This window comes from Panthera onca, chromosome E1 (assembly GCF_046562875.1).
Source record: "Panthera onca isolate mPanOnc1 chromosome E1, mPanOnc1 haplotype 2, whole genome shotgun sequence".
Lineage (NCBI taxonomy): Eukaryota > Metazoa > Chordata > Mammalia > Carnivora > Felidae > Panthera > Panthera onca.
Genome location: NC_138352.1, coordinates 8,716,297 through 8,742,443, shown reverse-complemented (window position 1 = coordinate 8,742,443; position 26,147 = coordinate 8,716,297). Strand labels below are relative to the sequence as shown.

The window sequence follows — 26,147 nt, the reverse complement described above, 5'->3', positions numbered from 1 at the left end:
GGAGACGCCAGGAGACCCGGGCTCTGTGACCGAGCGCCCTCGTGCCTGTCACCACGTCAGAAACCCCCCTGGGCCTCCACCCCCACCCAGCCCTGCCCCCACCTCCGCCGCCCTCCCAGTCTTTCTAAAGCTGGGGGCCTGCCCGAGACCACCTGCCCGGAGCCGCCAGGGAGAGGGCTCGCGCCGTGTCAGAGTGCCGGGGGCTGCGTGGACGCGCGCAGCCGGCCGCACCCCGAGCCCACCCCGTGTCGCCCTCAGGGGAGCGTATCCTGGCCAGCGGCTCCGTCCAGCTGCCTCGATTCACGCTGCTGGAGTCGGGCAGCCTGCTCGTCAGCCCCACGCGCATCTCCGACGCCGGGACCTACACCTGCTTGGCCACCAACTCTCGGGGGGTCGACGAAGCCTCGGCCGACCTGGTCGTGTGGGGTGAGTGTGCACAGTGCCTTCACACGTCCGTGCGTGAGTGTGTGCCGAGCACAGTGTCCCCCTGCCGGCACCTGCACACCCACACGTCGGTCCCGCCAGGGGCGCTTCTTCCGAGAGAAGGGCTCAGACGAATGAATGACTGCAGAGGGAAGGCCGGGCTTCTGCCGATGGTGCCACGAGAGCGAGGGCTCTCGCCGCGCGTGGCCGAGTGAGAACAGAGAGGCGGTGGGCAGCTGTCTTCAACGTTAGGGCAGCAGTCAGCACCCCCGTTCCGTAAAAGGCCAGAGAGTAACTATTTTAGGCTGCGTGGGCTGGACGGCCTCTGTCCCGACTCCTCGACTGACTTTCCTGTTTCAGCAAGGAAGCAGCCAGAGGGCACGGCTGGGTTCCGATGCTAATGGCTTTGGTAGCCAAAGAGGCTACCGGCCGGACTCGGCCCCCGACCGTAGTGTTCTGAGCCCTGCTTTAAGGAAGCGAATCAAGCCCCTTGTGCGGTCAGATTGCACCACTGGGGATCCACGCCCAAGACAGACGTGCCTGCGGGCCACCTGGGGAGGCTGAACACCCATGGGCTCGAATGCCGTGCAACAGGGGATGCTGTTTTTACGCTGTCTAGACCACCGATGTGCTGGGACCACGGGCCCCCGATCACCCTCAGATTTCCGTTTGTGTATCCCTCACTCGGGTTCGTGGGGGCAGGATTAAACAAGCCCCCGCCACGAACGTGGCTTTCAAGAATTCAAGTACCACGGAGGCACATAGTTCCCTTAACGCTCTGGGACATCGGCCGCGGGAGACCTGTCCACGCGCGGGGCCTGCCTCCGCCTACCCGTCGAACTCAGCCACTCGGGCTCGGTTTACCCGAAGGCGCCCTTCCCACACACCTGCATCTCACCTGTTACTCCAGCTCTACACCCCCTTCTCACCACCCTGTCTCCCTGCCCTCTTTCAGCCCGGACCCGCATCACCAAGCCTCCCCAGGACCAGAGTGTCATCAAGGGCACCCAGGCCTCCATGGTGTGCGGAGTGACCCATGACCCCCGAGTGACCGTCAGGTACTCCCTCTGCTGTGACCCCATGGAGGCAAAAGGGGAGGGCAGCTTGTGGCCAGTATCACTGCCAAAGCAGCCGGCAGCGAGGCTGGAAGGGGCCGGCCACTGACGCCACTCGGGAGTCCTGGCCCCCACGGCTCTGGAGGCAGCTGCATCCTGGGGCGCCATCTGGTGGCCATTGGGCATATGACAGTCTAACAGCCACACCAAATGCCCACCCCCCCACCGCCGGAAGCCAAGGTTGCCCGTAAGGGTTCCTAGACTTTTTGACACACATCCATCCTCGGCCAATCCACTGCGGGCCTCCAGTTTGAGAAACACCTCCTCGAACATTAAACATTGATATTTAGGGCAGTCGTCATGTGCTGCCGGCACAAACGCAAGCGGTGAGCCTTGAAATCACAGAGATGTAGTTAATATGTTGTCAACACATGATTCAGAATATGCTTATTCCTGGGATTATTCAATTTTTGGAAAAAAAAATATACCAACCATAAAAATGTTCTCCAAGAAAACCCACATGTTCCTCCCCATAGAATACCGCTGTGAGTCTCAGTTCTATACGTAAGTAGCTATAATTTTAGCACCCATTAATTGAAAAATTTTATAATAAAAAAAGCTGGTTAATTCAGTAACACTTTAAAATAAGTTGGCGTTTTATTTATTAAAACGGCATCTATTATTTGGAAAATACTTGCATATTTTATTCATTCTCTAGACGATTCTTTTTTTTTTTAAGTTTATTTATTTTTGAGAGAAAGAGAGAGCACAAGCGGGGAAGAGGCAAAGAGAGAGAGGGAGACACAGAATCTGAAGCGGGGTCCAGGCTCCGAGCTGTCAGCACAGAGCCCGATGCAGGGCTTGAACTCATGAACCGTGAGATCATGACCTGAGCCGAAGTCGGACACTTAACCGGCTGAGCCACCCAGGCGCCCCCATTCTCCAGACAGTCCTTCATTGACAAAGGGATTCGTGGATCTCTTGCAATATAGCCGCAGGCCCACCTTCCAAGGACCTCCAGGGACCCACAGATGGAAAACTGTGTTCTGATGCACTGGAGGGGTCCTCACCTCAGAATGGAATTCTCCATGCAGCACAGTTTTTTCTAGATGGGAAGAGAGAGAACAGAACTGGTCCCTCAGCATTTGCAGCCTGTGCCCAAAGTCACCCCACATCTCCCACCCCTTCCTTGGACTTGAAAACCCTGTCCCAGCTTCAGGGAATACACATGGGGCTCCCTGACCAGACAGGCTAGGAAGGACCCAAGCAACCAAATCAAATAAAGTGGCGGAACAGTTTCCAGAACAGTCTCAGGAGAGAACTCTTCCGTTTGGTATCCGAGGCCAGATCTAGACCCACTCTGAGAAATCCAGCTGGGCAACGATGACTGCTAATCCATATTTCTGTTGGCCTTTTTTCTTACTGCATGGCTAATAGATATCCTGTATAGAAGGAAAATATAGAAAATGCAGATAAGCCCCAAAAACTAGGGAGGGAGAGAGAGAGAGAAAAAAAAAAGAAGGAAAAAAGTAAGTTTACCTGTTTCTCTCAGAGATAGTAATATTTGGGTGTCATTTGTAAAAAACTGGAAACACAGTTCCTTAGTCTGTTTCCAGGTTTTTACAAATGACACCCAAATATTACTATTTGGTAAGAACCTTAAGAACCTGTTGTGACTCTCTTTCCCTGTCGATGAATATTTTCATATAAACTCCATTACCTGATTCTTCACATGTCCACTGTGTGGCTGTAATGGAATTTATGTTACCAATTCCCTAATGCTGGATATTTAGATTGTTTTTTAATTTTGCTAATATTAAGAAACATAACGATCCACATCCTTGTAATTATTTTTGCACGGCTTTGATTTCCTGAGGACTATTCTTTTTTTAATTTGTTTAATGTTTATTTATTTTTGAGAAAGAGAGAGACAGAGACAGAGAAAGAGTACAAGCAGGGGAGGGGCAGAGAGAGAGGGAGACGCAGAATCGGAAGCAGGCTCCAGGCTCTGAGCTGTCAGCACAGAGCCCGACGCGGGGCTCGAACTCACGGACCGCGAGATCATGACCTGAGCTGAAGTTGGACATTTAACCGACCGAGCCACCCAGGTGCCCCCTATCTAATATCATTTAAAATCACTCGTCAAAATTGTTTAATAGCCAGCTATATAATAACAGATAATTTTGGAAAATTTATACCCTGAGTTAAATGAACCCGCTGGTTGTTTTTTTTCCTTTCTTTCTTTCTTTCTTCCTTCCTTTCTCCCTTCTTTCCTTCCTTTCTCCCTTCCTTCCTTTCTTTCTTCCTTCCTTCTTTCCTTCCTTCCTTTCCTCTTTCTTTCTTTCTTCTTTACTCCTTCCTTCCTCCCTTCCTTCCTTTCTTCCTTCCTTCCTTTCTTCCTTCCTCCCTTCCTTCCTCCTTTTCTCCCTTCCTTCCTTCCTTCCTTCCTTTCTTCCTTTCTTTCTTTCTCCCTCCCTTCCTTCCTTTCTTCCTTCCTTCCTTCCTTTCTTTCTCCCTTCCTTCCTTTCTTTCTTTCTTCCTTCCTTCTTTCCTTCCTTTCTTCCTTCCTTCCTTTTCTTTCTTTCTTTCTTTCTTTCTTTCTTTCTTTCTTTCCTTTCCTCCTTCCTTCACTCCTTTCCTTCTTTCTTTCTTCCTTCCTTCCTTTCTCCCTTCCTTCCTTTCTTTTATTCTTTCTTAACTTTCTATTGTGGAAAATTTCCAAGATAGGCCAGAATAGAGAGACCAGTGTCATTAAGTCTCATATACCCACCTCTCAGCCTCAGTGATTGTCAGCACTTTGCTCACCTGATTTTGCCTATCCCCCTCCCCCACTACACACACACACACACACACACACACACACTTTTTTTACTGCAATATTTTTTTAATGTTTGTTTATTGTTTTTGAGAGAGAAAGAGTGCGGGCACATGCTCGTGAGTAGGGGAGGGGCAGAGCAGGGAGACAGAGGATCCAAAGCAGACTCTGCACTGCCCACAGCGAGCCTAACGCGGGCCTCGAACTCACGAACTGTGACATCACGACCTGAGCTGAAGTCGTATGCTTAGCCAACTGACCCACCCAGTCGCCCCTAACTGCGATATTTTAAAAGCAAATATTAAGCATGTAATTTCACCTTTACATATGTCAGTGTGCATTTCTTACCTAAAAGGACTTTTCTTTAAACATAACAACAACCATGTCCCTGGTCACACCTAACACAATGAGCAATCAATCCCTTGATGTCTGCTGATACAATGGCCCTGATTATCTCAGAGGTGCCTTTTTAAAAGTTGGTTGGTTGATGGGGCACCTGGGTGGCTCAGTCGGTTAAGCGTCCAACTTCGGCCCAGGTCACGATCTCCCGGTTCGTGGGTTCAAGCCCCACATCGGGCTCTGTGCTGACAGCTCGGAGCCTGGACCCTCCTTCGGATTCTGTGTCTCCCTCTCCCCCTGCTCCTCCCCCACTCACACTCTGTCTCTCTCTCTCTCAAAAATAAACATTACATAAATAAATAAATAAATAAAAGTGGGTTGGTTGAACTCAGCGTCCACCTAAGGTCTGCACATTGCTTTTGGTGGGTGTGCCTCCTTTCTACATAGTCCCCTCCCCCTCCTTTTTATTCTTGTTTTCATTGTTGCTTTGTTTACATGCAGTTAATTAGTTGGAGAGACAGGGTTCGACAGGACAGAGGTCCAGCTAACTTGTTCTGTAAAGGGCCAGAGAGTACATGTTTTAAGCTTTGAGGGCTATATAGCTTTTGTCACAGCTCTTCGAGTCTGCTTTTGCAGTGCAAAAGCAGTCACAGGCAGTGTGCAAACAAGCGGGCATGTCTGTGTTCCAATAAAACTTTATTTACACAAACAGGCGGTGGGCCATTGTTGGCGATACCCACTGTAGAAGGCCCCACCTTCGGGGTTGGGCTAGCTGCTTTTTCGTGGTGTGGTACGCTTGTACTTCGATCCCTGGTATTTCTAGTTAGATTCAAGGAACTGGCTGATCAGATTCGGGTTCAGTTGTTGGGGCATAAACACTCCACGGGTGGTAATCTATGCTTCCCAAAACACCACCTCCCAGGGCAAAAGATGTCTACTTGCCACGAGCTGTTTTTTTTTTTCTTAATTTTTTTTAAGTTATTTTTGAGCGAGAGAGAGAGAGAGAGAGAGACAGGGAGAGAGCATGAGCCAGGGAGGGGCAGAGAGGGGGGCAGGTACAGAGGCTCTGAAGCAGGCTCTGTGCTAACAGCAGAGAGTCCAATGCGGGGCTCGAACTCACAAGCCGTGAGATCATGACCCGAGCTGAAGTCAGACTCTTAACCTCCTGAGCCACTCAGGAGCCCCTGCCATAAGCTGTTTCTTATGCAGGAATTGTACTCATGCCGTCAGTGCTGGCACAGATGATTCTTTTCTAGCTATGGAGATGAATTGAAGGTGATTCCTTCTGACAATTTGTAAATATGTATAAAAAGCCTTAAAATTTAACTCAGCAATTTCACTGCTGAAAACGTATCCTCGAGGAAATGATTTAGCACGTATGAAAATACGTTACTGCAAGGATGTTCATCGCAGCATTAACTATAATATCGACAAACAAGGAGCTAAGCTGGTCACCCAACATTATGGGAACGGTCGCAGAGCAATCATGTGGGAAGCACCGTGCAGCTGATAAAAACCATGGTGTGGAAGCAGCCCATTTAAAAGAGTTTGTGACATTTTGTGGGGCGGGAAAGCAGCTTTAAAGTCAGGATGGATGGATAGATAGCTAGATATTGTTTACGTACATGTGCTATAAGAGTCAAAGTGCATAATGATGACTAACTTCTATTGATCCCTTGCCACGCTCCGGGCACTTCTTGGAGCATTTTATATTAACTCACACAATCCTTAGAGCAACCTTATAAAGCGGGTGGTGTTATTTTCCTCGTATGACAGATGAGGACACTGAGGCACAGGGAGGGTAAATAAACACACCCAGGATCACAAACGCTGGTAAGTGGCCAAGGCAACATTTGACCAGGGAATCTGAATCCAGAACATAGAAACACTGTGGTACCATGCCCATTGGGGCAGGAGGGAAAAGTCTGGAAGGTATATGCTCAGCTGTTAATCATGGTTACCCATTATGGGAAAGCTTCTCGGTTTTCCTGTATTTTTTTTTTCCTATTTGTATTTGCAATTCCCTGATTTTTTTTTTTTTTTAAACCTAGCTTTAAAATATTACAGGCTCATTCTCCCTAGCAAACTTGCATTCTCTAACACAGAGAGTTCTCTCGCATCCTTGTGGCTCAGGCCACCCTGTCCCCAGCTGAGCGAGTGATGGGTCATGTACAGAGCGGCTCAGTCCTCATCCTGTTCCCAGCACCCTGGCCAACCTTGCTGGGGGGCAACAGCAGGACGTGCTCCCCGGAGCTGGCACCCCACGTTATGTTGACAGTAATAGTTGTATTTCCTCAAGAATCATTCCAGAGGGGATATTTCTTATTGTCAGGCCCGGGCGTGTGTGTACTTTCTCAAGTCCCCCTTTGTACTGACTGACCGAAGCTAAAGTGATTTTTTGGACACTGAAGTCAATTTGTCACAGTGATGCATTGATCTAATGATTCCCCTCATAAAACTAATTCCAAAATGCAGTCTGTGCGGAAACATTAATTCTTTTTCCAGCTGTAATCTTTTAACCTCTTCGGAAGATTACCTTTTGCCGGCTCTTTTGTGCTGGCTGCTTGGCAGTCGCTTCTGGCCAAAAGCAACACGGCTCTGACCTAGACCTGAGATAGAGGTGTGACGGCTTCGTGTGCTAACCCTCCCGGACGGAGCACCTGCCACGGGGACGGTGGGCTGGGGGCTGATGGGGTGCCCACCGTGCTCCGGCCCCAGACCAGCCCCGGGGCGGGGTGGGGGGAGGGGGCGGGTAGGGAAGTGGGGGGGACTCTGCCGCCTTTGGGACTCTCCTCCAGACCCGCCCTGGGCTGAGCCCCGGAAGCGCCCCCTAGTTCCCTACCTCTCTTTACTGACTGGTTCTTCTTACTCTCAGGTACGTCTGGGAGAAGGATGGGGCCACCCTGGGCATGGAGAGCAACCCCCGCATCCGTCTCGACAAAAACGGCTCCCTGCACATCTCGCAGACCTGGTCGGGGGACATCGGCACCTACACCTGCCGGGTGCTCTCAGCCGGGGGCAATGACTCTCGAAGTGCCCACCTGCGCGTCAGGTAAGGGGGCAGTCTGCCCGGCCCCCCCCCCCAACCGCAGCTCAGTGAGGCCTTCTGTCAAGAGCAGAGGAGTCTGGGGACAGGTAGGACAGGTAGGCCCGTAAGCCAGGGAGCAGAGCCTCCAGGTGGCCGGCCCGAAGGCCGAGCTTGGCGGCTGAGGCATCTCGAAGTTCAGTCTGAGCCCTGGTGCCCGTGTGTCACCTGACTCCAGACCTCACAGCCCGCCCCGCCACACCTCTCTCCCCCAGGCAGCTGCCCCACGCCCCCGAGCGCCCTGTGGCGACCCTCAGCACAGCGGAGAGGCGGGCCATCAATCTGACGTGGGCCAAGCCCTTCGACGGCAACAGCCCCCTGCTTCGCTACGTCCTGGAGATGTCAGAGAACAGTAAGGCTTCCCGCCGCAGCCAGCCGGAGGCACGGGCTCGGGGAGGCGGCCCGGGGCCGGGATCCAACTCCCCCACGTCCCAGTTCTCTGCCTTTGAGCAGACCTTCTGGAGGCCTCCGCGTCCCTGCAGAACGAGCGATGGCATCCGCCTCCTCGGGCCGCTGTGGCCGTTGAATGAGATCATGTCTGTGAGGTGCGGGACTCAGGACCTGCCTCTCTAGAGCCTCCAAGGCCGTGGCGACTCTTTTTCTTCTTTAGCCTCCAGACTGGGAACTGCAGAATTAACAGGCCTTGTTTCAGGGGCATTTTCAGTACAGTTTGCCTGGAGCTCATCGATTCGAGGGGGGGAGAAAAAAGATAGAAAAGACACCCGCCATCTCTGTTCCCATGAGTCCTTGCTCCCTCCCCAGGACCCTCCAACCCCCTGGGACACGTGGGCTAAGGGGACCCGGGAAAATGACGTGGCCAGCCTCTGCCGGATTGAGTTGGGGGAGGCGCGCCTCTGCTGGCCCAAACAGGGCTGGGGGTAAGGAACACGGCCCCCGGGATGTCCACCTCTGCCTCCACCCTCTGTCCTTGTAGATGCCCCCTGGACCGTGCTCCTGGCCAGCGTGGACCCCGAGGCTACCTCCGTGATGGTCAAGGGCCTGGTGCCCGCGCGCTCCTACCAGTTCCGTCTTTGTGCCGTCAACGACGTGGGGAAGGGACAGTTCAGCAAGGACACGGAGAGGTGAGGGGAGCAGGTGCTCTCGCCCTGTGGGTCTCGGCGACCCCCTTGGCCGGCGGGGCTGAGGGGGGCTGCCTACGGCCGAGACCAGTATGGCCACGCGGGGCCCGCTGTGTGCAGATCCTGGGGGCCTTGGTGTCCACCTCTGTCGAAAGGGGTAGCATCACTCACACCTGCCTCACAGGGAGGCCGCCAAGGTGAAAGGTCACCCGGGGGAGGTGCCGTGAGCAGTGCCCGGGGCAGGATCAGCACCGATTTAATGGTCCCTCTCACTGGGAGCCGAGCGAGTTCAAAGACTCCCCTCGCTCTGCTCTGCCTCCCCTATCGGCCGCCGTCACTGTTACGTGCACGTGACAGATGTCCGTATCCAGTGCCTTGCAAGACGCCAGGTCTGGTTAAGCTTTCGGCGAGGCTGCTTTAAAGATGATGAAAATTGAGGGAAAACAGAGGGTCGTCCATTTTCGAGCATCACCCGGTAGTACCCGCTTCCGTAGGAGGCGACTGATTCTGGCCACTTAAGTCCTGTAACCAGGTGGTCACCTCTGGGGAGAAAGAAGCCATGCAACAAGGGGCCAGAGTGACGGTGACACAAATCCCATGCACCAAAGCGTTCCTTTTCTTATGTTTCTCTTCATTTTTTCCAGATGTATTGAGATTCTAATTGACATGTGACACGGTGTGAGTGAGTTGAAGGCACAGTGTTTTGATTCGATACACTTGTATGTTCCCATGTGATCAGCACCACAGCGTTAGCTGACACGTCCATTTCTTTTTTGTGGTGAGGACACTTTCGACCTCCTCTCTGAGCAACTTTTAAGTAGATGATACGGCATTTTCAGCTATCATCCCCAGGCTATACTTCAGATCCCCAGGATTTGTTAAGAAGGCTGTAGCCTTGACCAGTATCTTCCCATGTCCCTCCCTCACTAGCTCTCGGTAACTACCACCCTCCTCTCTGTTTCTCTTAAATTCAGCTTTTGTAGACCCCGCGTACGAGATCGCACAGTGTTTGTCGGTGCAAATGGTCCTTCTTTCTCATAGCTGAATAATATTCCACCGTATGCATCTATATCTGCCTGATGGACCCATCCAGTGACAGATACGTAGGGTGTTTCCACATGCAGACAGATCTTCGAGATCCTGTGTTCATCTCCTGTGGATGGATGTTTTAAAAATTTGTTTTTAATGTCCTATTTTTGAGAGAGACAGAGTGCAAGTGGGGGAGGGGCAGAGAGAGCCAGAGTCCCAGAATCCAAAGCAGGCTCCAGGCTCCGGGCTGTCAGCACAGAGCCCGACGCGGGGCTCGAACTCATGGACCGCGAGATCATGACCTGAGCTGAAGTTGGACGTTCAGCCGACTGAGCCACCCAGGCGCCCCATCCTGTGGATGGATTTTTTAATCTTTTGTGGGGCCGCCATTTTGTTTTCCACACTAGCAGCACCCGTTTACGTTCCCACCCACAGTGCGCGAGGGTTCCCTTCTCTCCACATCCCTGACAATGCCTGTTCTGTCTTGTCTTTTCAATTTTCCATGACAGCTGATTTACCAGGTGTGGGGTGACACCTCACTGGTTTTCATTCACATTTCCTTTTCACCCACCTGTTGGTCATCTGTGTGTCTTCGTGGGGAAAATGCCTGTTCAGATCTGCCTATTTCTAGATCGGGTTGGGGGTTTTTTGTTGTTGGTTTTTTGGGTTACTTACTTATTTATTTATTTATTTATTGCTATTGGGTTGTATGAGTTCTTTATATATTCTGCACATTAGCCCCTTATCAGATATATGGTTTGCAGATTTAGCGTTTCATTTTGTTGGTTGTTTCTTTTGTCATGCAGGAGCTTGTTCATTTCCTGTGGTCCCACTGACTTATCTTTGCTTTTATTGCCTGTGCTTTGAGTGTCGTCTCCTGGAACCCACTGCCCAAACCAACATCAAAGAGCTTGTCCCTATGTTTTCTTCCAGGAGTTTGATAAGTTAGGGTCCTACGATGAAGTCTTTAATTTTTTTTTTCGTTGTTCTCCTTTAGATTTCCAGCTGATTCGATGTTTTAAGTTTATTTATTTATTTGGAGAGAGAGTGCGCGCACGTGGGGGAGGGGCAGAGGGAGAAAGAGAGCAAGAATCCCTAGCAGGCTCCATGACGTCAGCGCAGAGGCTGACGTTCGGGGCTCCGACTCATGAACCGTGAGATCATGACTGGAGCCCAAACCAAGAGTCGGACGCTCAACCAACCGAGCCACCCGGGCACCCCGTTTTTGAGTTAATTTCTGTGACTGGTGTAAGCTAGGGGTCCGGTTTCATTCCTCTGCATGTGGGCTGTCCAGTTTTCCCAACACCGTGTATTAAAGAGACTTTCCTTTCCCCACTGAGAAGAATTAATATCGTTAAAATGTCCGTGTTACCCAAAATGTCCATGTGTAAATTCAGTGCGGCCTCTATCAAAATTCCGACGGCGTCTTTCACAGAATTAGGAAAAAGAAAAAAACAGTCCTCAAATGTGTTTGGAGACACAAAAGACCTTGAGTAGCCAGAGCGGTCCTATGAAAGAACAAAGCTGGAGGGATCACATTTCCTGATTTCACACTATACCAGAAAGCTGTAGTAATCAAAACAGCATGATATTGGCATAAAAATAGACACTTAGACCCATGGAACAGAGTAGAGAGCCCAGAAATAAACCTTTACATATACGGTCAACTGATAGTTTACAAGGGAGCCAAGAACGTACTTGGCTCTTTAAAGGATTCTCTTAGGTGTGCGTATGCAGACCTCTGGCTTAAAACAGTCCTTCGGTTTTGCCACAGTTCCAGTGAGCTTAAGTCTTTCTGGTTCTCACTGGGGGGATGCCACAGGGGTGGTGACACCGTCACAGGAGAGAGAGGTGGCAGCTAACAGGAGGGCACTTACAGGAGAATGTATTCGCTCGCTGCTGATTGAACGCCTACTATGTGCCAGGCTGTGTGTGGTCCATCAGTGGTTCGGGGAACAACGTGGACACGGCCCCAGCCCTTCAGAACTACAAGATCCCAACAGTAGAAAGCCTCAAAGCGCTGGGACATCTACCCTACACTTTCTCCACGTCTTCAGGCTTCATTTCAAACCCTGATTCATCTTCCTGATGAATCCTCATACTAGCAGCCCTGAGTCACAAAGAAAAAGGTGAAATCGCCCTCGCTGCGGGCTTTACAAAGACGTGGGAGTGTGCGGTACACGTTGCAAAGCTCCCATCAGAAAGCAAAAACATAAAAATAAGCTGAAAGGGAGAGACATCCATCAAAAATAATTAACTTTTGCTTTTAATGGATGCGTGTCAGCTTTGCGGCACCCCGGTGGAACGCCGTGTCCCCTGGCAGCTCCAGAGGAGGCAATGCAGTGGCACTCGCTTCCGGAAGCGGGCGTTGGGCTCGCGCACGCGCCTCGCCAGCCCCGCCCGGCCTGCCCGTCCCCAGCCCTGGGCCCAGCTGTTCGGAAAAGGAAACCTAGTTACAGCTTGCAACTGGGAAGTGAAAAACATCCCTGCTTCTGACATTCCTGGTCACTTATGACATCATCATCTCCAACAGCAGCTTCTTTGGCACGTGAGAAGCTGAGGCCGAGGTCCCTTTCCTGCACAGAAAATACACACATCTGGGGCTTTATAATGGTTTTTTTTTATTTTTTTTAACATTTATTTATTTTTGAGAGACAGACAGAGACAGAGCATGAGCAGGGGAGGGGGAGGGAGAGAGAGAGAGATACAGAATCTGAAGCAGGCTCCAGGCTCTGAGCTGTTTGTTAGCACAGAGCCCGACGCGGGGCTTGAACTCACGAACTGTGAGACCATGACCTGAGCCGAAGTCGGACGCTCAACCAGCTGAGCCACCCAGGCGCCCCTATAGTGTTTTAAAAATATTCATATATATACATGGTGTCATTTGAACCTCAACCAGTCTTATAAAGCAGACAGGTGGAGCTTTATTATACTCCTTTAAAAGATAAAGAAACAAGCTCAGAGAGGTTAAGTGACTTGCCCAAAAGCGCACAGCAGTTGTGCAGAGTCATCCAGGAACAAGGCAGCCTCCTCATTTCCCATTAAACTCCTGTGTTTGCCATCAAGACTAAGAGTAGAAAAGCCCACCCACTCTTGTTTTATGTTTATTTATTCTTGAGAGAGAGAGAGAGAGAGAGAGAGCTTAAGCGGGGGAGGGTCAGAGAGAGGAGACAGAACTGGAAGCCAGATCCAGGCTCTAAGCTGTCAGCACAGAGCCCAACATGGGGCTCAAATTCACGAACCGTGAGATCATGACCTGAGCCAAAGTCGGACGCTTAACCGACAGAGCCACCCAGGCACCCCTGCACCCACTCTTTTTTTAATGCTTATTTATTGATTTTGAGGGGCGGGGAGAGAGAGCGCAGGCATGGGCATGCGAGCAGGGGAGGGGGCAGAGAGAGGGAGGGAGAAAGAGAATCCCAAGCAGGCTTCGCACAGTCATCGCAGAGCCTGACGTGGGGCTCCAGCTCACGAACCGTGAGATCATGACCTGAGCCAAAATAGAGTCAGACACCTTAACCAACTAAGCCACCCAAGCAACCCGTCCCACCCACTCTTGACGTTTTTATATCCAGGGTCTCCCTTCCCGAGGAACCCCCCACGGCCCCTCCACAGAACGTCATCGCCAGCGGCCGGACCAACCAGTCCATCATGATCCAGTGGCAGCCGCCTCCGGAGAGCCACCAGAACGGCCTTCTCAAGGGCTACATCATTAGGTAGGCGTCCAATCCCGGGAAAGGTAGGGCAGCCCAGACTCAAGGGGAGGGTCGGACGTGGATTGGCAAACAGCAAGGTCACGGCGGGTCTTTCCCCATCTAACGAGGGCCCGGCAACAAGAAGTGCCTTCACTGTGTTATGAAAGACTTGGGTTAGACATATAGAAGAACTTCCAGAAGGCAGAGCCTTGGAAACCAATGGGAATGCTTGAGGGAGGGGGTACGGTGTAGTGTCCTCAAGGCTGTATGGGTGGGCAAGTCTGCCACATGTCACGGCTCCAGAGGCCCAGGGAGACAGGTACATATTCAAGGGGCCAACCACCCAGGAAACCAAAAATATTCCAGCTGAAACCAACTACTGGGTCAAGAACTGGTCAAAAAGTGGACCTCCTTTCTTTGGTCCTTACTGCCAAATGAAGCCCAGTTATATAGACTTTTCTGTCTCCCCTTGACCAAGGGCACGTCCCTGATAACCTCAGACTGAGTTATTAAGTGCTATTAGTTCGGTTTTGTGAATTAAAGTTAGCATAAATGGAAGTTACTGAACATTCACCAATGTTCTGAATTCTGGCTGGCTGCAAAAGGCATGTCCCTTTTCCTATAGGCTTATGCTCTCTGGAAGAAGTTATTGTTAAGTTTGCTCCATTATCGGTTCATTTTGTCGTGAGCTTTTGGTGACCCCAAATCAGCAGTGGTTCTCAGAGGGCGGTCCTGAGGCCGGCAGCAGCGTCGATTTGAATGCAAATTCTCAAGTCCCACACCTGACCTACCGAATGGGAAACTCTGGGGTGGGCCCAGCAAACCTGTGTTTTAACAAGCCTTCCAGGGGGGTCTGATGCGGGGTAAGCCTCTGAGGACCACCGCTATGGGGTGTTGTAACACATCAAAATAATTTGAGGCCTCTGATTTTCCAAAAATGGGTAGAGGCTATCCAGCCTCCAAAATTTCGCCTGAACAGACCCCACTTCTTTATTACCGTATGTTCTTCTTCCAGTGGAAGGTCGAAATTGGCAAAGTAGGTAGCCTCAGGTGTTTTCCCTTCACCTAAGTGAATGACCGTCAAAAGGGGAGCCACTGTTTGGAGGGTATAAGAAAATGAGCCCAACCTTTGGTTGGACTTGGCCCTCCATCAGTGAGCCCTCCAAGGTGAGGCCAGTGTGATCTCCCCAGAACTCTTATTGTCCGTGGTCATGTAGCCATCTCCCCAGCGTCCTGCCCCATCAGAAAGAACAGACACCTCCACTAGGCCTGTGCTATCCAGGGAGATGGCCGTTGGTCACCTGTGGTTTTGACTATAAAGGAAATAAAAGTACGGGTTCCCAGTGCCAACCACGTTTCAAGTGCCCAACAGCCGTATATGCTCATGGCTGCCATATTGGACAGCGTGGGTATGGAACGCTCGCACCGTGACACCCGGTTTCCTGGGCATGCGCCAAGCAGGCTGACTCCAAGCCACCGCATCCTGCCTTCCGCCCCTCAGGTACTGCCTGGCCGGGCTGCCTGTCGGGTACCAGTTCAAGAACATCACGGATGCCGATGTCAACAACCTGCTGTTGGAGGACCTCATCATCTGGACCAACTACGAGATCGAGGTGGCCGCCTACAACAGTGCCGGGCTGGGTGTCTACAGCAGCAAAGTCACCGAGTGGACACTGCAGGGAGGTGGGTGGGGACTGTGACCACGGAGGACTGGTGCTTCTCTCTCTCCCAGGCTCGCACCTGTCGGTCCTGTACCTGTCCCATCCTTCCTCAGCCGTGTCACCTGTTGTATCCAGTCCCGAGCTATTGCCCGCTGCCCCTGGCTACCCCGCAGGGTGGGAGGGTCCTGAGGGAAAGAGGAGTTGGGGGGAGCACGAGCACGGCAGAAGCTTCCGGGTTACAGGGACCTTCTACGCAGTCCACCACAGGATCACGAGACTGCTCACGCGGAGTATCGTACATAAAAACCTCCCCGAGTATTTTCACAGCCCTCGCTTCTGTTTCTTGGTAGCCTGTGAAATGGGTCAGGCGAGTTTTATTAAACCCACACTAATCTAGAGAAAGAGGATGTCTTAAGTCCACAGAGCAAGGGGGGAGAAGGGGTGGGGCGAAGCGGAGTCTGCAGACCCCATCCCTGTGTTTGCTCTGCGTAACCGGGCAAGACTGACCGTGCTCTCTTGCACCGCCCCCCCCCCCCCCCGCCGCTGCCCGCACCTCTGCTCTCCTCCAGTCCCCACCGTCCCTCCTGGCAACGTGCACGCAGAAGCCACCAACTCCACGACCATCCGCTTCACCTGGAATGCCCCCAGCCCCCAGTTCATCAACGGCATCAACCAGGGCTACAAGGTATGTGAGGCCCCTCCTGGCCCCAAGAGGAGGCCCGGGGATTCTCCGAGGGAGGCCAGGGGCTGAGGAGGAGGGGAAAAGGGGAGGGATCCCCCCGTCCGTTCGAAATCATTGGTTCGAGCCAAACAAAGGACGCGTGGTCAAGGCCAAGGGCTCACAGGCTCTCTCTAAGGCCACTTCCAGGCTGGGGGCGGGGGGGTGGGGGGGGTGTCTGGACACTGCCCAGTCTGTGACCCAGTGCCTGGGAGTTTTCTCGGTGAGACTAGGGTATAAACGAAACCAGATTCGTTTCGGGCTCAGAAACACTTGGGCATAGCCATGGCCTCAGAAAAATCCGGAATCCACTTCTTACCGCCAAGCTGTGGCTCTAACAGGCATCCTGCTGGGACACACGTCCTTGGCATAATGTACCTGACCCCACAGAGAGTATGGTTAAGGGCACAGGACTAGGACCCTGACAGATGTGGTTAAGATCCTGGCTCTGGCTGTGCCCCTTACTGGCTCCCTGGACAAGTCCTATAAGCTGTCTGAGCGTCCCTCCTTCGATGAATGTTTACTGAGCCCTCCTATCCAAACTGTTCTAGCTGCTGGAAACCCAAAATAAACTCCCATTTCCTCATTTGTGAGGGAGGATGATAATGACATCCGTCCCTTGGGGTGGAGTGAGGATTAAATGAGATGATATTAGTAATTCGTTGAGCACAGTGACAAACACATTAACGAGCGCTCAGAAAATGATAGTGGCCGTGGTGGAAATGTGTTCGTCTGATCAGGCTTTCCTAACCAAGTGCCGCAAAAATGGATTTCCTTCCAGTTCCAGAAGCTGCACGTTTTAGATCAAGGTGTCGACGGGCTGAGTCCCTCCGAGGCCTCAGTCCCTGGCGTGCAGGTGCCACCTTCTCCCTGTGTCCACACGTGGTCTTTCCTCTGTGTGTCCAGATTTCCTCTTCCTAGAAGGACGCCGGCCTTGCTGGACTACAGACCACCTTAATGGTCTCATTTGAACTTTCTTGCCTCTTTAAAGACGCTCTGTCCAAATACAGTCACATCCTGAGGTCTTGGGGGTTAGGACATCCACGTGTGAATTTGGGCGGGGAGGGGAGACACGGTTCAGCCCGTGGCAACTAATAACAGCGATAATAACAGCAGCTGTTGTAGTTGCTATCATTGTAACTGTGCTAAAAATCAGGACTTTCCGGGGCTCCTGGGTGGCTCGCTAGGTTAAGCATCCGACTTCGGCTCAGGTCATGATCTCGCGGCTCGTGGGTTCGAGCCCCGCGTCGGGCTCCCCGCTGACAGCTCAGAGCCTGGAGCCTGCCTCAGGTTCTCTGTCTCCCTCTCTCTCTGCTCCTCCCCCATTCACACTCTGCCTCTCTCTCTCTCTCAAAAATAATGAAACATTTAAAATTCTTCGTAATAAATAAGCATTAAATTTTTTTTTTTTTTAATTTGGGATCTCAACGATCCCTTCCTGGAACCCAGACCTTGATCCCACACCTGGGTCTCTGCTCTCACCCCATGCCAACCCCCACTAAGAAAACTGCAGGTGGATTGCACAGTATGCGGTCCACACCATGGTTTACGGCTGTGCCCCCCCCCGCCCCACAGCAGGTGGGAGGATGGGGTGGGCTCCCTCCAGATGCGGGAGGGGAGGCAGCGCATGTCAGGGGTGGGCCACCAGGGGGCAGGCCGTGAAGGGGAGGCACTGCAGGCTCCGGCTTGGGGCCAGAGACCTGGTGACCTCCTGGTGACCGCGGACACTTCCAGAAGGCTCCCGCACTCCCTCTGTTGCACGTTTGCATGGGTGGAACAGCCAAGACGATCCCTAGGACTGGCAGCCTGGGCTGTTACTACTGCAAGCTGGGGATGGCTGGCCAGAAAGGGGACCGAGATTAAACCGCAAAGAGACATTTCTGTTGGGGTTGCAAACAAAGGAGGGATGGTCCAGAGCGGGGGCTCCCCCTGCCACAGCCCTCTTGCTCCCAGGAAGGCAGGGCGCCAGGGCCGAGCAGGGCCGTCCTGGGGCAGGGAGCTGCAGCTGAACATTCGCAGCGCGGGCTGCCTGGCTGGCTGGAAAAGCCTCCTAATTGGGACTCTGGGGGGAGGCAGCGGAGGGAAAAGGGGAGGCTCGCACTGTGCCGACGAGCTGAGCTGGGAACAATTAGCTTCTTGCTGCCAATTCTGAGTTTTCTCACACAAATTGGGGGCGGGGAGGATAGGGCTGGGCTGCTTCTTTTTTTGAAAGGTTTTTTAAATGATTTATTTATTTTTTTGTTTTGAGAGAGAGAGAGCATAAGCAGAGAGAGGGGCGGGGCGGGGGGCGACAGAGGATCTGAAGCGGGCTCTGTGCTGACGGGCTGTCAGCAGCAAGCCCGACGCGGGGCTCGAACTCATGACCTGTGAGATCATGACCTGAGCCTAAGTCAGACGTTCGACCGACTGAGCCACCCCTGGTGCCCCTGGGCTGCAGATTTCTAAGGCAGGTGCAAGTGGCCGGGACAGTTCAGGCAATTCAGGCCCAGACTGAGTGGGAAGAGGCCACAGAGGCTCAGATTGAAACTCCAGAGCCTATGCCTTTTCTTGCATTAAAAAGAAAATGTGTCCTATGCGTTCATGGTAAAATGGTAACTATAACTTGATTTTTTTTTTTCTAAGTACAAATGGATATAAGCAGGCATTTTGTTTCTTCTTTGGCCTTCGGTATCACAGGGAGGAAAACAGCAGTGCCTGTCCCTTCCCTTGTGTACCTCCAACGAGAATGGACTCCCCCCACCCTCGCCTTTTAATTGTTAAAATTTTTCCAACATCTACAATAGTAGAGGGAAAACCGTAATGACTTTAGAAGACCACAGTGTATCCTGACGTCAGCAATTACTGGCTCGTGATCAAACGTGTTCCTTCTATTCCCCAACCCTCTGCCTCTCCCCTGGAATATTTTTAAGCAGATCCCAGGCCACTGTATCCTTTCCTCCCTAAATATTTCTGCAGAGAAATAGCATAAAGCCTCTGTTCAAAACACAACCACAGTAACCACACTGTCATCATTGTGCCTAAAAATATCAAGCCCCCTTGCTATCGTCAGATATTCGGTCAGCGTTCACATTTCCCTGATCACCACATCATTTCTTTTACTGGTTGCTTTATTTGCTTCAGGGTCCAAATGAGGTCCACACGACCGCAATTGGTCCGGTTTTTTTAGGTCTCAGCTGATCTATAGATTCTCTCTCTCCTTTCTCTCTCTCTTTCTCTTGTAATTTATTTAGTAAAGAAACTTAATCATTTGCCCTATCGAATTTTCCACAGCCTGGATTTTGCTGATTGCCTCTCTGTGGGGTCATTTAACACATTCCTCTGAACACTATATTTGCAGTAAATTGGAACTTAGAACTGGAGGCTTGATCAGATTCAAGGTTTGATGATTTGTTTTGTTTTGTTTTTTCCAAATATTACCTCCTAGATGGTGTTGTGCATTTACATCAGAAGGCATAAAGTCTGGCTGTCTCTCTTACTATTGTGTGGTGACCATTGATCACCCTGTGTGATATATTATTTCGGTAGGGTTGCAAAGTGGGGACAGTCAAATATTATAATTTCTCCTTGATTTATTAGCTGAAACACTTTCAAGTAAAAAGAAGTTTCCCCTTACCAACTTTTTGGTTACCCGAAGGTTCAGTTCGTCTAGGGAAAGCATGGTAAAAGTTTAGTCCTCTCCCATCACTTAACCAGTTTTCAGGAAAATGAATGCGATTCCTTAGCATTTTCTAAAGTGACAGATGAGTCACTTTAGAAGGGGGGGCATGGGATGGGAGTGGGGCATCTTTTTGTCTTGTTTTTGGTATATTACTATGTACTTAAGGATTTTTAACACATCTGGTATGTTTCAACCCACTGCCATTACTATTTGTGATGATGCCACATTGACCCATCGTCGGCCTCTTTGGTTGGGGAGTTCTTTTGACAGGGCCCCGACAGTCCGATAGCTTCCTTGCAGTCTGCCAGGATGGTCCAAGCTGTCCCCAATTCCTGCACTGTCCCTGGGATCAGCCACATCTTCAGAGAACCTTGTCCCTTCCAGGAGGAAATGATAGTTAGATACCAAAATCTGGGCATCAGGGGTGCTCCTTGTTCTAGCACTGGATGCCATTTTCAGGCTCCGTTAATGGACAGCTTGGAAATAATGCTTCTTCTCCCCGCCCCCCCGCCTCCTCCTCCCTCCCTCTCCTCCTCCTTCTTCTTCTTCCTCTTCTTCTTACCCCCCTGTTCCTCCTTCTCCTGATAAAACACATACTGATACTTCCAACTCAATTTCAGGGCTATAAGATCTTTAGTAATCTTATTGGCCTTTGTCTCTCTTTGCTCCACACTGAAAATCCAGTACCTACAACACCAGCATAAGTACCTGTCTACTTTATCCCAGAAACACCCACAACACTTTCAGAACAGTAATACCACCGCAGGGACTACCGAAATAGAGTCCAAAATAGTGTCCGATTATTTGCAGTGCTTTCCCTTCCTAGGGTATATCCCGCTAGGGATGTACGTCACATGGCTGTGCTACAAAATCTCTGGAAATAGTTTCTCTCTGTGTAATTTCGCTACAGCTCAATACATCATTAGCTTCGTTTGTTTCATTTCGGTTTTGATTTTTAGGGATTGATTTTTTAATTTAATTTCGGTCTGTAACTATGGAACATATTTACATGGTTCCAGCGTTAAATCTACAAAGTAAATTCAGAGAAAGTCAGCCTGAATTCTGGTCCTTTCCTTCCCCACAGGTATGATTTCTTTTTGCCTGCTTGTTTTGGTTTTTCTTTTCATTTCTCTCTTTTTTTTTAAAGTTTATTTATTTATTTTGAGAGAGAGTGAGTGGGGGATAGGCAGAGAGACAGGGAGACAGAGAATCCCAAGCAGGCTCTGCTCAGCGCAGAGCCTGACATGGGGCTCGATCCCACGACTGTGAGATCATGACCTGAGCTGATACCAAGAGTCGGATGCTTCACTGACTGAGCCACCCAGGAGCCCCTCGTTTCTTTAACATAAACAAATGCATACATATATATACATGTGTATCCTCTCCTTCCTAGATAAATGGCAGCGTTCTCTACACACTTTTTTCCATCCTGCTTCTTTATTTACAGTATATCCTGGGGATCACTTCACAGGAGTATAGAGATTCCTGGTTCCCTTTTTGACATCTGTATTGGACTCCATCAAGTGGCTTTCCCATAGTTTTGTCAACCAGCTCCTCAGGGATGACATTTGGATTGTTTCCAGCCTTTTACTATAATAAACATTTCTGCAGTGAAATAGCTCTGTGCCCATATATCTTTTCATATTTTTCACATTTAACTTTGGAATAGATTCATAGAAAGGAGGTTGCTGGATCAAAGGATAAGCGTACATATAATTTTGCCCCTCTTGCCAAATCCTTCCATTATTTTTTTTAATTTTTGAATTTAATTTCTTAAACAGGAAATATACTTACGTGATTCAAAAGTAAAAAGATAGATGTGTGGCAGAAATCCTGCATCCAGTTCCAGCTCTTCATACGCCTGCTTCTGTCCCACCCCCGAAACTCTCCCCACTCCTGGCAAACACTGTTGTTAATTTCCTACGAATCCTTCCAGAACGTTCTGTGCGAACCCATGCACATGCAGAGAGAAAGAGAGAGAGAAAAGGAAAGACAAAAGGAGAGGGAAAGAGAATCTCTCTACTTTTTTGCTAGCTCCGGTAAGCTAGCAGGCCATATAATACCATCCTGCTCTGAGCCCCGTAGCACATTGACTCACTTCATCCCTCCTCCTGGCAGCCGGCAAGACAGCTATCACTGCTCCTTGTAATAGCCTGAGGCTCGGAGAGGTTGCGTGACTTTCCCAGGGTCACACAGTAAGTGACAGCACTGGGTTCTGCTTTTCTTCCTCCCTTCTTTGGACGCACATTCTGCTCCCCACACATAAACACACGCCTCCGACACCAGCACCCTTCAATGACAGGGCTTCCACTCTCCAAGGGGGCGCTGCCTGTCCCAGGAACCTAGATCGGGTGCTTTTCCCCCAGCACGCAGGCTCCCGTACCCCCCACCCATGCTGAGGACAGCCCGGTCTGTTGGACTCTGAGCCCAACGGCCTGATAGAGTAAATCAACGCCGACGCTGGCTAACGAGAGCAGACACACAGACACCGCGATGCTCACCTAACAGCTGTGTGGACCTTTGAGAGACAGGCCTCCGTCCTGGGTCTAGGGGTGGGCCCACAGATCTGAAGCCAGCCCCTGGCCGGTCCATGCGCACCGACCAGGCCCAACCTTCGTGGTCCTCGGTTCCCTTTCTGCAACAGCACAGGGCAGTGATTCCCATCCAGTCCTTGCTGCGATGATGCAATGGGACTGGTGGGGGATGGGCTCACCCCAAGGCCAGATGCAGAGTAGGAACTCCTAGCAGAGCTCCACCCGGGGCTGCCCAGAGCCCACCTCCTTTCAGGGAATAGGAGGTGCGGAAGGCAGCTGTTGTCCTCCTGGCCCGAGGGAGAAGGCTCCTGACCCCCAGCCTCCTCCTCTTCAGACGCAGCTAAACGACTGGCGACTCGCATCGCAGAGTAAATATTCTGAAGCAGCCTTGGTCCTGCCGCCATCTTGGGCTTCGGGCCTGGAACCATAAGATGGTGAAGTCGCTCAGAAAACCACCCAGCCGTCACCCTGGGCGCTTCTGGGTCATTTCTGAAGACGGTTCCCAGTGATACTGTTTTAAGGCACCTATAAAGAGATTCTTTGTCCTTTCTTCCGGAAATAACGGTCGTGACTATAATTGGCCTGAACCCAATCAAGTAATATTTACCCAGATTTTGCACTTGCTGTGGAACACACCACACAATTAATTCTAATGGCGTAATTAATTCAAATTTACATTAATTAAATTAAATTAAAACATTAAACTTGTTTCTTAATCTACTCCAAAGAAGTTCGGCAATTTAATTGCTATGAAACAAGATAACCTCAATAAGGAGGATATTTAACATACTTATTAAATGCCACTTAGTATTTCTGATTAGTATTTTTAGGGTCTAATTAGTGTCTAATTAACTTGCTATAGGCTATCTTTTCACAATACCAATTAAATTTCAAAACATCCTTTATAAACACGCGGCCACAGGAAGAAGATGAAGCATTGTTATAGGGGCGAGTTAATCAGGAGACGTCAGTGTGGTATTGTTTTATATCTATAAATACTGGTGCTTATTAAAACTCATCAAGTATTGCTTTTCACCATTAATTGCTAGTTAATCAACTTCAAATAAACGAGGAACTCTCTGAGACCAGCTGTCATTGCTGGAGACAGATGAAGGGCCCAGAAACCAGGCGTGTGAGGGGACAGTTCAAGAGGCAAGAAGAGAAGGAAAGGAAGGCAGGAGGCACGTCCATTCCAGGCGGGGTGTGCAGAGGGAGGGCAGACAGGAAGCCAGGCTGAACCTCCAGACGGGGTTTTCTCGCTGAAGCTCCACCTCCAGGTCGTGGAGTCCCTCCAGTCCCTCCGACTGAGGCACCTCCAGTCCCTCCGACTGAAATCCCAACTTGGAACTAGAGGAAAGGGGTAGCCGAGGAGGCAGGTCTGGGTGGCGGGGGGACCCCAAGGGAGACCCTGCCCGGCCCAGAGGGAGAAAGCCATAGGAGCCTCGGTATTGGAATCAGAGCCCTCGAGCTGTGTGCTATAGTGGGAGTCACTGAGCCTCTCTGAGCTCATCCGTAACATACAGGGTGGGCTCCACGCGCAGAGGGACCCCCGTTCACCTTGCATTTCTTAAAAATTGTTTAACGAGGGGACCCTCCCTTTTCACTTTGCACTGAACCTGCAAGTTCTGTAGCTGATCTGCTAAAGACCTCCCTCGTGAGAGACCGCTCGTGGAGAGCGAGTTCGCTCAGTGAACGAACAGTGCCCCAAAGCAAACTCCCAGAGGGACAGATGCTCGTGGCCTGTGAGTGGCTGCATGGCCACCCCTTCCCTGGGAGGAGGGACCCTAGGGAGCTGGGCTCCTAGACTCTCCCTGTCCATTGGCCCAGACTGTGGGAGAGTGCTCGGCCTCTTCTGGAACGTTCTTGCTGCCCTGCCTGAATTGCCGGCCTCTCCCCAGCTGATTGCCTGGGAGCCTGAGCAGGAAGAAGAGGTTACCATGGTGACTGCCCGGCCCAACTTTCAAGACAGCGTCCACGTGGGCTTCGTGTGTGGCCTGAAGAAGTTCACGGAGTATTTCACCTCGGTGCTGTGTTTCACCACCCCCGGAGACGGGCCTCGGAGCACCCCCCAGCTGGTGCGCACCCATGAGGACGGTAGGCACCGCCCAACCCCTGCTGTCCCTGCCCCCTACCGCTCCCCTACCCAAGAGCCGGGCTGAGCGCTCCAGGCACAGGGGGATCCCGCCCTTGGTTCCCATCCTGGGGCGCCCCTGGAGCACCACTGGCCGTCTTGAAGACAGTGGCCTCTGTCTGGATCTGATTGGCATTGGGTGGGGTGGGGGTCCTTTTGGGGTACAGTGCCTGGACCTGTGGGACACCTGAGCTTCAGTGAAATCCTAGACACCTCGCTGAAGGTCAGCTGGCAAGAGCCAGGAGAGAAGAACGGCATCCTCACAGGTAGGCATCTCGGTGTTACTGAGCCAGGGGGCGAGACGGGGCCATCTAATCCATCCCCCCGCCTTTGACCAGTGCTCGTCCAAAACCTCCCGGCAGGCCACTCTTTCTTAGAAAGCATTCAGAGGAGGCTCTCAGCCCACCGGCGCCCAGGTCAACCCAGCTCACCTGCCACAGGCCTCAAGCAGCCGCCGTGATAACTCACCCCCTCCCACAGTCCCCACCCAGTAGAGGCTTTCCACCGAGGTTACACCTGCGGCCCCAAGCACGATGTCCCCAGCTCCCTCGGCCCCATTGCTATCAACGCGTGTCTAACTGCCAGACTAGTGAAGAAGGGAGAAGCAGAGGAAGAGGGCCAAAGCCAGCTTTGGGTGACAGCCAAGCTCATGCCACCACTCGGGGCTCTCCCCAGGGTACCGGATCTCCTGGGAGGAGTATAACCGTACCAACACCCGAGTGACCCACTACCTACCCAACGTGACCCTGGAGTACCGCGTCACGGGCCTCACTGCGCTCACCACCTACACCATCGAGGTGGCCGCCATGACCGCCAAGGGCCAGGGCCAAGTGTCTGCGTCAACCATCTCTTCCGGGGTGCCTCCAGGTGGGTGCCCCCTCTCAGGGGCTCCTGGCCTCTTGGGGTTCTCCTAACCAAGAGGCTTCCCTTTTTCTCAGGAAAACTGGCTTGCTTTCTTCCCACAGAGCTCTCCCTGCCTTGGGTCCACGGCCCCTTGGCTTTCCCCCCAGAGCAGGCTTACTTCTCATGGCTCCAGGTCTCTGGGTGGAGGCTCTGTGGGCTCACTGCTTCCTTCCACAGCTCTCAGGAAGGCATAGTCCCCCAGAGGAACCCCATCCCTGTCTCATCCGCGCCCCCCGCCCCACACCAGGGGGGCAGTGTGGAATCAAGCCATGGTATCTCTGATTCAGGGAAAGAAGTCTCACTGTCCCCCAGAAAGTCCAAATGGGATTCCAACCAGTGGAAGTGTTGGTTGGGAAAGGGGTAGAATCAGGTGGGAATAATTTTTAAGTTTTTTTTTTTAATTTATTTATTTTTGAGAGAGAGGGGGAGGGGCAGAGAGAGAGGGAGACACAGAATCGGAAGCAGGCTCCAGGTTCCAAGCTGTCAGCACAGAGCCCGACATGGGGCTCCAACTCACAAACCATGAGATCATGACCTGAGCCAAAGTCGGCCGCTGAACCGACTGAGCCCCCCAGGCGCCCCTAGGTGGGAATAATCTTAAACAGCTTGTAAAGAACAAGCTGAGATCTGCTCTCAGCCCTGCCCCTGCCAAGCTGTCTGCGACCTTGGGCAAGTCAAGTGGCCCCTCTGTGCCTCAGTTTCCCCATCTGTATCTATGGGAGATGGACTGGAGAACCGCATGGTCCTGGCTGGATCTGTAAGTTATGCTTATGACACCTGGTCAGAGTCCCTCAACCTGCCCCAAGAAATGGTTGGGGTAAACGAGCTGACTCGGTCGACCCCAACTGACAATAACCATAATCCTGACAAATAGTTATGCCTGGAGCTACGTGCTGTATATACCTCAATTCATTCAGTCCTCACAACGCCCCTGAGGCGGATGATATTATCATCATCATCGCCATTTGACTGAGGAGGATACTGTGGCACAGAAAGTTTAGGTGACTTCCCCAAAGACACCC

General features: G+C 51.5%; 1 protein-coding gene and 1 long non-coding RNA gene across 3 annotated transcripts in view; one reads left to right on the top strand and one right to left on the bottom strand.

The window, feature by feature from the left end:
• SDK2 (sidekick cell adhesion molecule 2) overlaps window positions 1–26,147 on the top strand; it is a 264,926-nt gene that overhangs the window by 186,318 nt on the left and 52,461 nt on the right. For both annotated transcript variants that reach the window (XM_078438221.2, XM_078438220.2), the window contains exons 11-21: window positions 259–426; window positions 1,379–1,481; window positions 7,508–7,684; window positions 7,933–8,069; window positions 8,652–8,799; window positions 13,401–13,541; window positions 15,022–15,203; window positions 15,751–15,866; window positions 23,990–24,185; window positions 24,390–24,488; window positions 24,898–25,089. In XM_078438221.2, the coding sequence (XP_078294347.1) occupies window positions 259–426; window positions 1,379–1,481; window positions 7,508–7,684; window positions 7,933–8,069; window positions 8,652–8,799; window positions 13,401–13,541; window positions 15,022–15,203; window positions 15,751–15,866; window positions 23,990–24,185; window positions 24,390–24,488; window positions 24,898–25,089 (1,659 nt within the window). The remainder of the gene's footprint in view (window positions 1–258; window positions 427–1,378; window positions 1,482–7,507; window positions 7,685–7,932; window positions 8,070–8,651; window positions 8,800–13,400; window positions 13,542–15,021; window positions 15,204–15,750; window positions 15,867–23,989; window positions 24,186–24,389; window positions 24,489–24,897; window positions 25,090–26,147) is intronic.
• The window catches only part of LOC132687383 (uncharacterized), a 33,714-nt gene continuing 9,548 nt past the window's right edge, over window positions 1,982–26,147 (bottom strand). Inside the window, exon 4 of the long non-coding RNA XR_013552212.2 lies at window positions 1,982–2,583. This is a non-coding gene — a long non-coding RNA (uncharacterized LOC132687383). The remainder of the gene's footprint in view (window positions 2,584–26,147) is intronic.